At 43.4% G+C, this 13,909-nt stretch overlaps 1 protein-coding gene across 3 annotated transcripts in view; it reads left to right on the top strand.

Annotated features, from left to right (window-relative positions):
* MYO5A (myosin VA) overlaps window positions 1-13,909 on the top strand; it is a 148,964-nt gene that overhangs the window by 47,501 nt on the left and 87,554 nt on the right. For all 3 annotated transcript variants that reach the window (XM_018576070.1, XM_018576067.1, XM_018576069.1), the window contains exons 2-4: window positions 2,840-2,950; window positions 7,103-7,274; window positions 12,534-12,678. In XM_018576070.1, the coding sequence (XP_018431572.1) occupies window positions 2,840-2,950; window positions 7,103-7,274; window positions 12,534-12,678 (428 nt within the window). The remainder of the gene's footprint in view (window positions 1-2,839; window positions 2,951-7,102; window positions 7,275-12,533; window positions 12,679-13,909) is intronic.

Raw genomic sequence — 13,909 nt, 5'->3', positions numbered from 1 at the left:
CTAGGGTGGGAGATTATCAATCCTTGAATCTGACCCCGGCCCTTGCAAAGATTAAGGGAAAGTTGCTGGCGTGGAAACACTTGCCTATTTCCATGTTAGGGAAGGTCAATCTGCTTAAAATGAAGGTTTACTGTGTTGTATTTCTTACGCATCTCCCCGGTTTGGGTACATGCAAGTTTTTTCCGAGGGGTGACTGGCATGTTCCATGACTTTGTGTGGGGCTCGCAGGTGCCGAGGCTTCGGATGCCAATCCTGCGGGCCACCTTGAAGGCGTGGCAGCAGGTGGCAGGTGTACTTGGGTGAGGAGAGCTGCTGGTGTCACCGCACACTCCTCTGTGGAGGAACCCAAATCTGGAGCACTTCCACACTATACCGGACTGTCATGTCTGGGCCAGGAGGGGCATTAAAAAGTTGGAGGACATACTCACTGATGGGCGTCTTGCGATTTTCGCAGACTTGCGTATTAAATTTAAACTACCGGGATCCTTTCTTTTCAGATATAGGCAACTCTCCCATGCCTTCCAAGCTCAGTTTGCACCCACATCGGGGAGCTTTGGTGCCTCCTCATTGGAGTGCATGCTGAGAACCCAGGGGCTTCGTAAGCCCTTATCAATGGTCTACAGTACACTATTTCCTGCCAGATTAAGCCCCCTGAACAGCTGTGGGGCACAGTGGCGTAGAGAGGTGCAGGACTTAGATGAGGAGGAATGGAGGGAGGCCTGGGATTATCCTTTCACACATTTGATTTCGGCTAGAGATAGACTAATACAGTATAAATTACTGGTCAGGGTGTACTACACTCCCACGAGACTGGCCCGGATATGTAGCACAAGCTCAGCAATGTGTTGGAGGTGTACCTTTTCTCCTGCGGGATTTAGTCATGTGTTTTGGGATTGCCCGGTTATTAAGATCTTCTGGGTAGAGATCATGCACTTCATATCCGTGCTCCTGATGCAGGACATACAGCCGGAGATGGGACTCTGCTTACTGGGTCTCATGGAACGTATTACGACTACTCATGCCACTAGCACGCTGTTGAGGATTTAACTGTTCTATGCTAGGAAATTGATAGTGTTGCACTGGAAAAAGCGGGCTCCACCTACCTTGGAAAATTGGAGGGGATTAGTAGAATCTGTTATCCCAATGTATGAAGCTACGCATATCCATAGAGCTTGCCCTCAAAAGTTCCATAAAGTCTGGGGACCCTGGTTGGATGCATTTTCTGCGGTACTAGCTAGTGACCAGCAAGACTTGTGTACATCCTCACTTATGTGTCTGAGTAGGCGGGGAATTGAGAATTGAACATTGAGATAATTTGCATGACTTCATTCACGGGGGACACCAGGGATCCTGGAGGACTCCGCTGGCGGGGGTTCCATCTCCACTGGTGCCCTTAGTGAGAGGTCATACTACCCACGTCTTGGTGCTTTCATTCAGCAGGGTTCTTACTTGACCTGTATTTGTGTTGTTGGACCAATGTTGTAAGATGTGCCCCTGAGTGTTGAACTCAGGTGATAACTGTGTATTTTGTACTGTTTATCTATCTATCCACTGTATATTAGTTATACGGATAAGTACATGGGTATTGGGGATAAGATGGTTGCATTGGAAATTCTTGCATATATGGCCTTCAGCTAGTCTGGGAATTCTACAACTTTTTGTGTAAGAATAATTTAAAACTGCGATATCACTCTAAAAATCTTAAAACAACCACAAGGCATTTGTTATCGCTCCCCAGCTCTGAGACAAAATAACAGTAAGTTATGACTATGCCTTGTAACAAATGCTTCTGAGAGCTGAATTGTTTGCTTTATAATTGCTTGTTGTAATTAAACATGCCAGGCGCAATCTTGAGCCATTTTAATTGTGTTTCTGTGCTGGTGTATGGTTTAGTTACTGTATTGTAATATTGTTTATGTTCTGAGAGGTAGAATGTATTACCATGACAATTAGATCATTAGAATACATATTTTGAAATGTGTTAATGTGTTTTCTATTTCTCAGTTTAATCTCATTAGTTTCTTTTAGCAGTTTGCTTTTCATAGGCCCCATTCACAGTTACGTTTAGGGGCAGTCTCTTGAATTCCTTCATGACACTCAGTGGTTGTTTATGTGATCAGCCGCAGAGTAGAATCACTATACAAAGCACTAAGATGCTGACAGCGCAGGTCACCATTCATATGTAATCAGACATTTAGTGATTTCCTGCAGATCATAGCCTGTAGATGCAAATTGTTTGCGTCCAGGGTCATCCACAGGTAATGGCTGCCATTCTCATTACATGCAAATGACCACAAACAGCTGCGGCCGCTATCAGCTTCTTATTGCTTTTGTATAGTGGTTCCTGCCAGCAGCTGATTTCATAAACACCTCATGGAGGAATTCATGAAGCTGCCCCTAAACACAAGTGTGTCTGGGACTAATGCAGATATTACTAGTAATACTAAGGACTTTGGTGTGATATTTGGACAGTATTCATGGCGCCAGTGCTGTACACAACAACCCCCTTCCCAGGAATTTTGGGTGTCAAATTCCTGGTTCATATTTGATAATGCAATTAAACATCTAGTTGTTATGAGCCGTTGCCTTTCCTTTGTTTAATTTGTTTTTGTAAATTGATTGAACTTTTAGATTTATAGCACAGTTGCAGTGATTGCTAGATGGCATTAGCAGCTGATGAAAGTAGTAATACAGAGTACTAAAAGCAGTGTAATAAAAGGATTACATTCCCCAATTGATGCAATTGGGTATTTATGATTTAATAGATGACAATAAAGGCCTCTGACCTCATCGACAATTATATTGTAATAAAGCAATCGTTATCTTTTTATTGTTTCAGCGTGCACGGGTGTGGATCCCTGATCCTGAAGAAGTTTGGATATCTGCCGAAATACAGAAGGATTATAAACCAGGGGATACAGTTCTTCATCTGCGTCCTGAGGAAGGAGCGGTATGTGTTCTCTGGATACCATTCAGAAATCGGCTAGAATGTCATGATGCTTTTCAGGCTACAAATCATTTTGTGTTCTGTAGATATGCTGTCTGGGAATCCTTCTGTGCCCTCAAGCAGTGTACTCAGTGCTAGAATGTTTACCTCCTTTCATATGACTTATTTCAGCGCTGGTTGTCAGCAGTATAGCGCCACTTTATGCACAGAAAACTAAATGAAATTTGCCATGGCTTCTAATGTGTTTATTTGCATTTATCCATATAGTATCTGAATGCACAGTTCTTTTTTGATTAGATTTCTCTGAAAGTTTTATTAGCAATCCACTGTCTTTAGTTCATAGATCAGAATAAAGATACCCATAGGGGCTGATTTATAAATCCCACCACTAGATGGGGCTAAGGATTTTCCTATGCACCTCAGCTCCATCTAGTGGTGCGAATGATGTGCAAACGGCATTTGCCCAGAGTTCAGCAGGGTGGAAGATTTATAACTTTGCCTCATAGTGTTCTCATTTTATGAATTTTAGACATTTGTTTATATGTATTAGGGACGCACCGATACCGTTACTGGTGTCTGTATCGGTGACAATATCGAGTATTTGGGCAAGTACCCATACTCGCCTAAATGCTCCGGATGCCTATCCCGATACCGGAACTTCCAGTATCAGGAAGCCGGGCGGCGAGTCATTACACGCTGCCCAGCTTCCTGATTGGCTGGGAAGCCGCCTCCATGCTCCTTCGTCACCAGAGAGCATGGAGCTGGCTTCCCGGCCTATCAGGAAGCCGGGGGTTGGGTAATGACTTGCGCCCCGTCCCCCCCAGCTTCCCGATTGGGCCGGAAGCCGGCTCCATGCTCCCTCATCATTTGGTGACGAGAGAGTATGGAGCTGGCTTCCAGGCCAATCAGGAAGCCGGGTGGCGTGTAATGAATCTGCTGCCCAGCTTCCTGTGTAGTCGGGAAGCTGGCCAATCAGGAAGCCAGGGGGCAGGTAATGATGGCTCCATGCTTCCTTGTCACCTGGTGACGAGGGAGCATAGAGACGGCTTCCTGGCTAATCGGGAAGCCGGGTGGTGAATCACTACACTCTGCCCTGCTTCCTTAAGGGGACTTCCGGTATCAGTAATCGGTATCTGCGAGTACAGAAGAAAAAACAATATCTGTACTCGTACTCGATACTGAAAAACCGATATCGGTGCATCGCAAGTATGTATCTTATATGTTTTATAGAAAAGATCAGCGTTTTGATGTAAATTCCCTGGCTTGGTTTTCACAAGAATAAGTCAGCAAAATATGAAGCCCCGGACAAATGCTATACTGTTTTAAGTCAACTGTCTTTGTAGATATCATCCTGTTTTTAATTTTTCCCTAAACCTACATTCTCAATGCATGAAGAAATCACTTTTGTCCTGTTATGTCATCACATGATGTCACATATTGATGGATCACCCTCATTCAGTACGAATCAGTCTTTTTCATGGAGAAGAGAAAATACTGTTTAAAGGAGAACTCTTTGCAAAACTTTTATTAACCCTTGCAGTTAGGCTACACCCGCACTGTAAGGGTTAACTACTCGATTTTGTCTATTTGTTATATTTACCCGACCCGCTGAGCCAGCTCCCTGCTTTACTGGTCAGTGAAACATGTCTCCTCCTCTGCTGCAGCATTGAAATGTTCCTCAGCGTCCTCACGTCTATATGTCATACCGGCGTTCGCTCACCTCTCAATCCTGTCACGGCTCTCTGCCGTGACAGGGGAGGGGCTGGATTCCCCCCTCCCCGATCCGATCCGCCAGCGCTGACTAGCGGAACGGAATGGGGAGGGGGCGGGTACAGCTGGTTCTGCCTCTAGATAGGCAGACCCAGCTGTCAGTCACGCAGCTGGGCGGATCCCGGCACAATTGTCGGGATCCGCTTCAGCTGCGGCGTGTCAGTATACCGTGAGCTACAGCTTGCGGTATACTGAGCCAAGGGTGACGGGAGGACGCTAGTTTGTGTCCTCCCCGTTACCCTAAGGAGAACTATGGGGAAAAGCCTTAACCCCATAGTTCTCCTTTAATAAAATTTGATAAATGTTTTGCTTGGAATTCCTATTTAGGTGTATATCTGGGCAAAATCAACGTGCACATTCCTCCATTTTTTTTTCCTCTTAAAAAACTGCATAAAAATACCTTTTAATCTAACTAAAATCCAGTGAGCTCCTTTTTTTTCTCGAACGGGCTAGACAGTGCCCCTGCTGTGCTGATGACATCCCAAGCAGCGTTGTCAGCTCTGCCCAATTCTGTCTAATCCTACAGAGCCCCTTTCCTCTCACTATCACTGTAACCTATCACTATAATCCCAGGCACAGTCTGGGGTTTCAGTGAACCAGAGGCACTGTTTTGTCAGCTCAAACAAGAAGTTCGGAGCTTAAAGGATAATTAAAGTGACATTAAACCCTCAGATTTTTTTAACATAAAACAATACTGTAATGTGTGCCTTACTGTAATCCATGGTTGTTTCCCTTCTCTTTGCTGCTCTTCCTTTTACATCTGTATCTCTTCTCATGCTGGGCAGAACTTCTGTTTTGCAGCAGACTGCCTTGTCTCAGGAATGGATACACGGTGTCTGTGTATACATTTGTATAGACTTGTAACCTGAGCCAGCACTACAGGAAGAGGCCCTGAGCTGAAAAGGGAAGTTCTCCCCAAGCATGAGAAGACATGAGGATTTAAAAGGAAGAGCAGCAAAGAGAAGGGAAACAACCATGGATTACAGTAAGGCACACATTACAGTATTGGTTTATGTTAAAAAATCTGAGGGTTTAATGTCACTTTAAAGCCCACCGTTTTTTTGCATATATCTACTGCTAGCAAGCAGTAGATCTATGCACAAAGTGTAAAAATAAAACCAAAAGCGCTTTAACAGAGGTTAATACTCACCTGTGTCTTCCCTGTGAGCTCCCGTCCAAAAATGTGAATATCCTCGGGCGGCCACAAAGCATCTTGGGGCGGGCGCATGCGCAGATCACATTTTCGGCCGGGAGACGAGGAGAGACACAAGGTAAGTCTATGGACGCGTGCACCCGCATGCAGACGCCGTGGGACAGGAAGTGCCAGCAAGGACAGAGGAGTCGGCGCTGGAGGGACAGATGAAAACGACAGGAAAGAAGAAGATCGGATTAAGGTAAGTGCTTACATTAACATTGGGGGAGGGGGAAAAAATTGACTTTAATGTGTCTTTAATGAGTTTGGAGATTACCAGATATTTTTTTTTTTGCAACATTTTAAGAGACAAAACATGTGGAAATGTGTATGCACTGGAGAGATGTACTGAATGTTTAGTTTTTTTGCCCAGACATGAAATTTAAAGCGGAAGTTATTTAGAAAAAAAGGTCTCTTAGGAGATTTTAGCCATATTGTGCAGCATATTACATCATTATGGCAGACTTACCTGCCAAAACGATCCTCTCTGCACTTTTCACTCAATGGCACTTCTATCTGCTCCCCGGTCATCTTCTGTGTTTCATGTTTTTGGCTGCTTGGTTAGCCAGGCCCCGATGATGCACATGCACACAGGAGTTTTTTTTTATCTCCCATTCTGAGTCTGTGCCCTGTGCTGCTCATGTGCAGCTCAGTCTCCATTCACACATAGGCATTTGGAATTCAGGGTGTTTTTGTGCGCTCAGTGAAACGCGGAATTTTTAATAGACTCAGAGTTTTGCTCGCCTGTGTGGCTACACTACAGACTTTTGGGGACAGAATACGCGTACTTTTTCCTACGAGCACCATAGGAATGCATTGTTTTTTATGTTTTGCGTGTTTATGTAAAAACGCCTATGTGTGAATGGAGACTAAGCAAAAAAAAATATTGTCGAATGGTAGAAAGAAGATATTACTTACACATAATTTCAGATAAGTTACTGACACCGATTGGGCCAGAAAGTAAATGTATTTTTGCCATGCTGGTGACACTATCCTATTCTTTACACATTGTGTTGATACATGCTTTGTCATTTTCATGTTCTGCTGTACTGTTTCTTTGGCATATATCATCTATTATTTTATGAAAATATAACTGCCAGTAGGTGTTCTTCTAGATTTGATTTTATCGTTTATAGTTGTGCTTAAATGCTGATATTTAGAAAAGTGCTTATGACTTGTATTTTGTGTTCAAGGATTTGGAATATCGTCTGGATGGCAAGAAAAAGGAGCTGCCACCGCTAAGAAATCCAGATATCCTTGTCGGTGAAAATGACCTTACTGCACTCAGTTACCTCCATGAGCCGGCCGTCCTGCACAATCTAAAAGTGCGCTTTATAGACTCCAAACTAATATATACCTACTGCGGTGAGTACCAGGAGGATTGTGGTACCTTAGTGTCAATGACTGTCAAGGGTTCTGTGTCTGCATGCCGTTTTTATTGTCTGGTTTTAGAATAAAAAATTAAAAGGATTATAAAAATAATGGTGTGTGTATATGTATGTATGTATGTATAATGTGTGTGTGTATATATATATATGCATACACACAAAATTTTGTAGAAAAGCACCACCTGAATAAGGCTGTAGCAGTGCGAGCGATGAGTCTGTTTAACGACAACGCAATGTCACATTGGATAGATTCCTTGTTAAGGTTTCACGAAATGAAAAAGATTCCATTGAGTCAAGAGATAGCAGTGATTCCGTTAGTGATAGTGAAAGTCGTCCTACGCAATAATCCTCCTCCCTCTTGTCCCTCTCACACCGGCCACAAAAGGTACCGGTAATTGGTTTATTTTTCTTTATATTTTATACGTTATTATATTACAGTACAGTATTGTAATCATTTTATATGAATATTTTTGGGATGTGGAACGAATCATCTGAATTTCCATTATTTCCTATGGGGAAATTCGCTTTGATATACAAGCGCTTTGGATTACAAGCATGCTTCCGGAACGAATTATGCTCGTAAACCAAGGTATTACTATATATATATATATAGGCAGTAATGTATTCTGCTAGTGTGTATGCATGTAATAAATGCTGATTTTCTTGCAGACTGGTTCTTGCCAAAGGAGCAGTAAATCCACACATTGCCTTATTTAACTGACGTGAATGTACACTATGTAAAAGCGCTGCATAAATTTTCAGCGCTATATAAATACCTGTAATAAATACAAAATAAACAAACTGCATTGGAAATAACTGTTACAACTCTCTTCATTTTACAGTGGAGATTATTTCTCAGCAGGAATATCACCCAAAAGCCATAAATACATCCATATTTCAAACTATAATTACATTCTCTTTAAAGCACAGCTAAACCCTAAAATACAAATGTAATATGTTGCAGCGTACCGGGCCTTAGATGTATTGGCTGCATTCGTTTTCATTTTTCAGGCGAAGAACATTTTCAGCAAGTACAGAAAATACCTGTTGATTGTGCCAGAAATGCTGTGTCCTTGTCCCTTCTTGTGAGCTGAACCAAAAGAACCCACCATGTATTGGAGATATACAAAGGTGGACATGATTGGAGTCCAGCCTGTGTGACAGTCATGGCTCCCTCCTATAGATACACTGGAGAAATGAGTGTAGACATGAAGGGACATGAAGTCTGTTATTTGCTGGATCACCAGGTGAAATTAAAGGGGAAAAAATAAAACCTATAAAAAAACTGTGATAGTACAGCTGATAATAAGCCTGAGATGGGTATCATTGTTGAATTATAGGCTTTATTTTCATTATATAAAATGTATGAAATATGTAGCCTGCCCCACCTCTTGTCAGGCATTTCCTATCTACACAGACATGATAGTCATCTGTACAAACTGCTTTTGCCATGGGTTTGTCCGTGACTCTGCAGGGAATGAAGCTGACTCTCACATGAGTCACAGTGGAACCCATGAGTTATCTAGATCCTGCTTCTTGCAGGGCTGAAATGTTATCTCTCAGACAACTTTGTTTGAAGTTACCTTAAGGAGTAATTAAAGAGACCCTTTCACCAGACCAAATATCAATTTATTTGTCATTGTAACACAGCTTTATTTATAAATCCTATTGCTCCTCTGGACAGTTTATTTTATTTTTTTTGTGTGCAGATAATTAAGTTAGAGACGGGAAAAATTAGAAGAATTCAACACCTTTGTCATGTTATGTGCTTCTGTTTTTTACTACGCTCTGCTACCCTCACCAGCACTCCTATGTAATTGACAGCTGACACTGTGTGCAGGAGAACTCATGACAGAAGCTCTTTAAAGTAGGGATACACCGATGTATCGGGCGAAAATTGCACTTTTGGCATATTGCCGAAAATGCAATTTTCCTGCCCATACAGCGACGCATCCCTGCTTTCTTTCCTCCCCGCTGGGCGCTGCTCTGTGTCCCAACGGGGAGGAGAGAAAGTGACAGCCGGCCGAGCGCTGCGGGAGGACAGCGATGTGAGCGGCCGGCGTCTCCTCCCACATCGCTCAGCCTCCTATCTCAGTCCGGCAGAGCAGTGTGTGGACGGAGACAGGCCGCGCTGTCACAGGAGGCTGAGGGTGTCAGAGAGGAGAGCAGGTACAAGCAGTCAGTGATCAGGGATCGCTGAGTGTTTGTAGATAATTGAGGACATGGTATGTGTAATATATCCTCAACTATGAATGAATGGGAGTGATCTACATCCCCTCCTGTTCATTCATAGTTGTAGTTATAGTAAACATACCATGTCCTCATGTTATGAATGAACAGGAACACTCATAGAAGATTCCTGTTGATTTGTAACAGGGGATACAGAAAAAGAGATTGAGGACTTTGTGTCCTCAATCTCTTTTTCTATTTTTCCTGCTGACTCGCCTAAAATTCAACCAGTGTGTGGCCAGCTTAAGCCGCATCTCCACCTTTAGAGCCGGTTCACACCACAAACACTGCGTTCCAGAGAGGTCAGCCTCTGGAACACACTATTTTGCGACCCGGCCTGCTCCCTGCGTTCAGGGGTGGTAGGGGCGTGGCGGTTCATTGAAGTCAATGACACGGCAGCCACACCCTCCTCCCACAGTGCAATCAACCAGACGCGTGGCACATTAGTGCCTGCGTTCTGGTCCAGTGTGATCTGCAAAGATTCTGCAAGCACTATTTTCGCCGATCGCACTGGACTGGAAAGCAGGCTCTGTGCCACACTTTTGGGTGCGTGTGATCGCACTGCAGGTGGTTCACACCACAAATAGTGCGTTCCAGAGTGGTCAGCACTATTTTCGCCGATCGCACTGGACTGGAAAGCAGGCTCTGTGCCACACTTTTGGGTGCGTGTGATCGCACTGCAGGCGGTTCACACCACAAATAGTGCGTTCCAGAGTGGTCAGCCTCTGGAACGCACTGTAGCCCAACCCGGCCGGCCCCCTGCATTCAGGAGCGGGAGGAGGCTAGCGGTGCATTGAAGTCAATGGCACTACAGCCACGCCCCCCGCCTCTGTGCACTCTGACAAGGAACAGGCTTATGTGATGTCAGGTGTGCGGATTAAAGAGACCATGTCGGAGCCACCACCACTTCCTTGGGTTTAGGTGAATACTGCATGAATGCTCTTTAATGTACTGCCTGGGACCTGTTAAACTAGGAAACGCCACTAAAAGGCTTTTAGGATTTTTAGAGTAGTATTAAACTCGCAAACCTTTTTTTTTTTTTTTTTTTTTTTTTTAGTAATGAATCCAGATGGAACGAATATACATTTCCCAGCATTTCTTTAAATTTTTGCCTAAACAATTACAATTATGTTTCTGAACAGCTGCTTCCAACTCTCTCAGCTCAGGTTCCCTGACCTTCCTGTCCAGTACTAGATCACAAAGGACAGTGCAGACTCCAGCAACTGTTCATCTATTAGCTTGCAGGAGGGAGGAGAGGGGGCCAGGGAGGAGAGGAGTAGATTGATTTGCTGTGTTTGTGGAGATGCACACAGCTTACTAGGACGCACAAGGGTGAAGCATATCATCACTCTGCTTGAGAAAGGAGTCACTCTAAAAACATTCTGCAGGAAACTAAAACTTTTAAACATCAAGGCCCAGCAATCATTGTAAGGGATTTCATCAGTATTTGAAAAAGCTTAAAATCCTTTTGTCTTTAATATCACTTTAAGTCTTGAAATTTATATTGAGGACATTTGTGTATTTGCCCACTACATCCATTGTTTATATAGCAATATACTGTATATGGTGCACTACATACCTTACTACTTGAAATCAGTAGCCTTCTGCAGTTCTAGGAGCGCAAATTGTTGAGCCTGTCAGGGTGCCCCATGTTTTCATAGCACAAATCCCATAATGGAATGTTTGACTTCTGTAAAAGCACTAGCTAGATAGCTGAAACAACGAATGGATTTAGCTTCTAGTGTTGCTATTGAAAAAAGAATAAATGAGTAACAGGACTATTGAAATGTGAAGAAAAAAACATTTATGTAAAAATTCAATATAGGAGAAAAAAAAAAAAAAAAGTTGCACTCAACAGGAAATCATTTCTGCATAAATATGAGAGTTGTGGTTGGTCAGGATGTTACCATGATCTATATCTTGCAAGCAAGACCTGATGCTGTCACATTGATTTTGTCTCATTGACCAGTGCTACCATGTCAATTCTCAAATAAAAAATTCTAAAAAAGTATTTCCATAAGGGCCAGTTCAGAGCATCTTCAAAATTAATCTGGATGTGTTTCTGCAAACCCGGTCATGTGCGTTTTGATGCATTTTTTAATGTGTCTGGTGCATTTGTTTTTAGCATCAATTGCCTTTTAGATGCGTTCCAGTGCATTCTGGTGTGTTTGCAAGCATTTACATGTGTTTTTGTGTGTTCCTGAGCAGAAAAAATGTAGCATGCTGGTTTTATTTTATTTTTTAATGTGGAACGGAACGCAATGGTGTGCACAAGACACAGACAAATCATTGGAATCTATAGGGATGTGAATTTGTCCCAGACAAAAAAAAAACATTCCGGTCTGAGTGCCCTTTCACATGAGTTACAGTATACTGTATCATATGCCAGCTGGCTTTCTGCGTTCAGGGGCGGGAGGCGGCATGGCGGTGCATTAAAGTTAATTTCACCACAGCCCTGCCCACAGTGCGATCACCTGCACCAGAACACGAGGCAAAACAATTCCTGCGTCCTGGTCCAGTGCAATCTGAAAAAATAGTGCTTGCAGCATTTTTTTCAGATTGCACTGGACCGGAAGGTTGGCATTGTTTTGCAATGCTTTCCGGTGTGAGCGATCGCACTGCGGCCGGGGGCGCGGCTGCAGTACCATTGACTTTAATGCACCGCCATGCACCCCCCTCCTGCCCCTGAACGCAGGAAGCCAGCCAGGATGCGATACAGTGCATTCCAGCAGCTAACCGCGCTGGAGCCCACAGTAACTCATGTGAAAGGGCCCTAAGGATGGTGTGAACAAGCCCTTACTGTATCCACATAATTATTTATGCAGATATCACAGATGCTGTCAAGTGATTAACTTGGCTTATGGAAGCTTCCAAATCATTTGTGTTTTCACTTGAGACTTTTACACTGTAACAAATGTAACCATCAATGTTTTCCCTGGAGCAGGACAGATCCATAAATGACTTGTGAATTTCTTGTCACATGTTTTCCCTTTTTTTTTTTCCCCAGGCATAGTTCTTGTAGCGATAAACCCTTATGAACAGTTGCCTATCTATGGCGCCGATATCATCAATGCCTACAGTGGGCAGAACATGGGGGATATGGATCCCCATATATTTGCAGTGGCAGAAGAAGCATACAAACAAATGGCCAGGTGTGTGTCATAATGTATTTAAATCAATTGTGTATGCTGTTCACAAATAAGTAACCTAACCATTGGTTGTTTTTGAATTTAAAGTATACTAAAGCCAATTTCTTTGTTTTTGTTTTAGGTTTGGATAGCTTAGAGAAGGAGTTAAAACCTTAAAGGTGAACTATGGGTTTAAACCTTAAACCCTAAAGGTGAACTATGGGGCCAATAGTTCTCAGAGTCACAGGAGGACATATATTGTGTCCTCCCGTGACCCAAAACTCCGTATATAACGGGCTATTGCCCACTATAGGCTGTGATCACCGCAGCCGGGACAGATCGATACAATACTGTTGAGATCCACCCAGCTGGCTGATTGACAGCTGGCTCTGCCTCTCTAGAGCCCGCTGTGCCTGCCCCTCCCCCTTCCGTTCCTCCAGTCATCTCTGAAGGATCGGGGAGGGGGGAGTCCCTGCGGGGAGTGGTGAATGTCATTCATTGCTCCCTGCAGGGAGATGATTGGGAAGTGTGCGGATCGGCGGTATGTTTTCGCTCACTTCCCAATCAGTAGTGCTGATGTCTGTCGTTTTAATGTCACACGTCGACTCTAACTACGAGGATGAGTGTAATTCACTTATCCCATAGTTCTCCTTTAATCCATTTTGTGTTAATGTCTGTAAACCTGCGGGGGAGATTTACTCTCTCTGTATAAGTGCGTTGGGGTGCCACCAGCACACACATATAAAGTGCAATACCATATGTTAAACACATGTTATGTGACCAAACCCTAAGGTATACTACTAAAAGATCTCATATATTGTATATATTTGCCTGTGGTCTGTTTGATTTTAAAAGTATCTGTATACATTCCATGTGTCCTTTAAATATTAATTGACTGTGAACCCCAGTTTTGAAGTTAGCTGTAGATTTACCAATGGAAACGTGGATGAATTAGAGCACCTTATGTGCTTGGGTGCAATTTAACATTATTTATAGGCTTAATGGGGAACCTGTTTCAAGGAACCCTGGAGCTGCCTTTGCTTGACCTCCTCTTTTAAAAAAACTACGCTGAGTTGTCCATACCGGACACTCTTTTCCTTAATGCATTTGAGTAACACTGAGCCTGATAACCTCACAGTACTGCGCTCCCTGCCGGTGACACAAAGCCTGTCACATAGACAGGTGCAGCAGCTGACGAATTAAGCTGTTGGGTGGGTGGAGCCTGATATTGAGACACCAGTTCACCATCAGGTCT

Source organism: Nanorana parkeri, unplaced genomic scaffold, assembly GCF_000935625.1.
Source record: "Nanorana parkeri isolate BGI_ZX_2015 unplaced genomic scaffold, ASM93562v1 scaffold55, whole genome shotgun sequence".
NCBI lineage: Eukaryota > Metazoa > Chordata > Amphibia > Anura > Dicroglossidae > Nanorana > Nanorana parkeri.
Note: the sequence above shows the minus strand (reverse complement) of the source record. Positions and strands in the feature narration are given on the sequence as shown.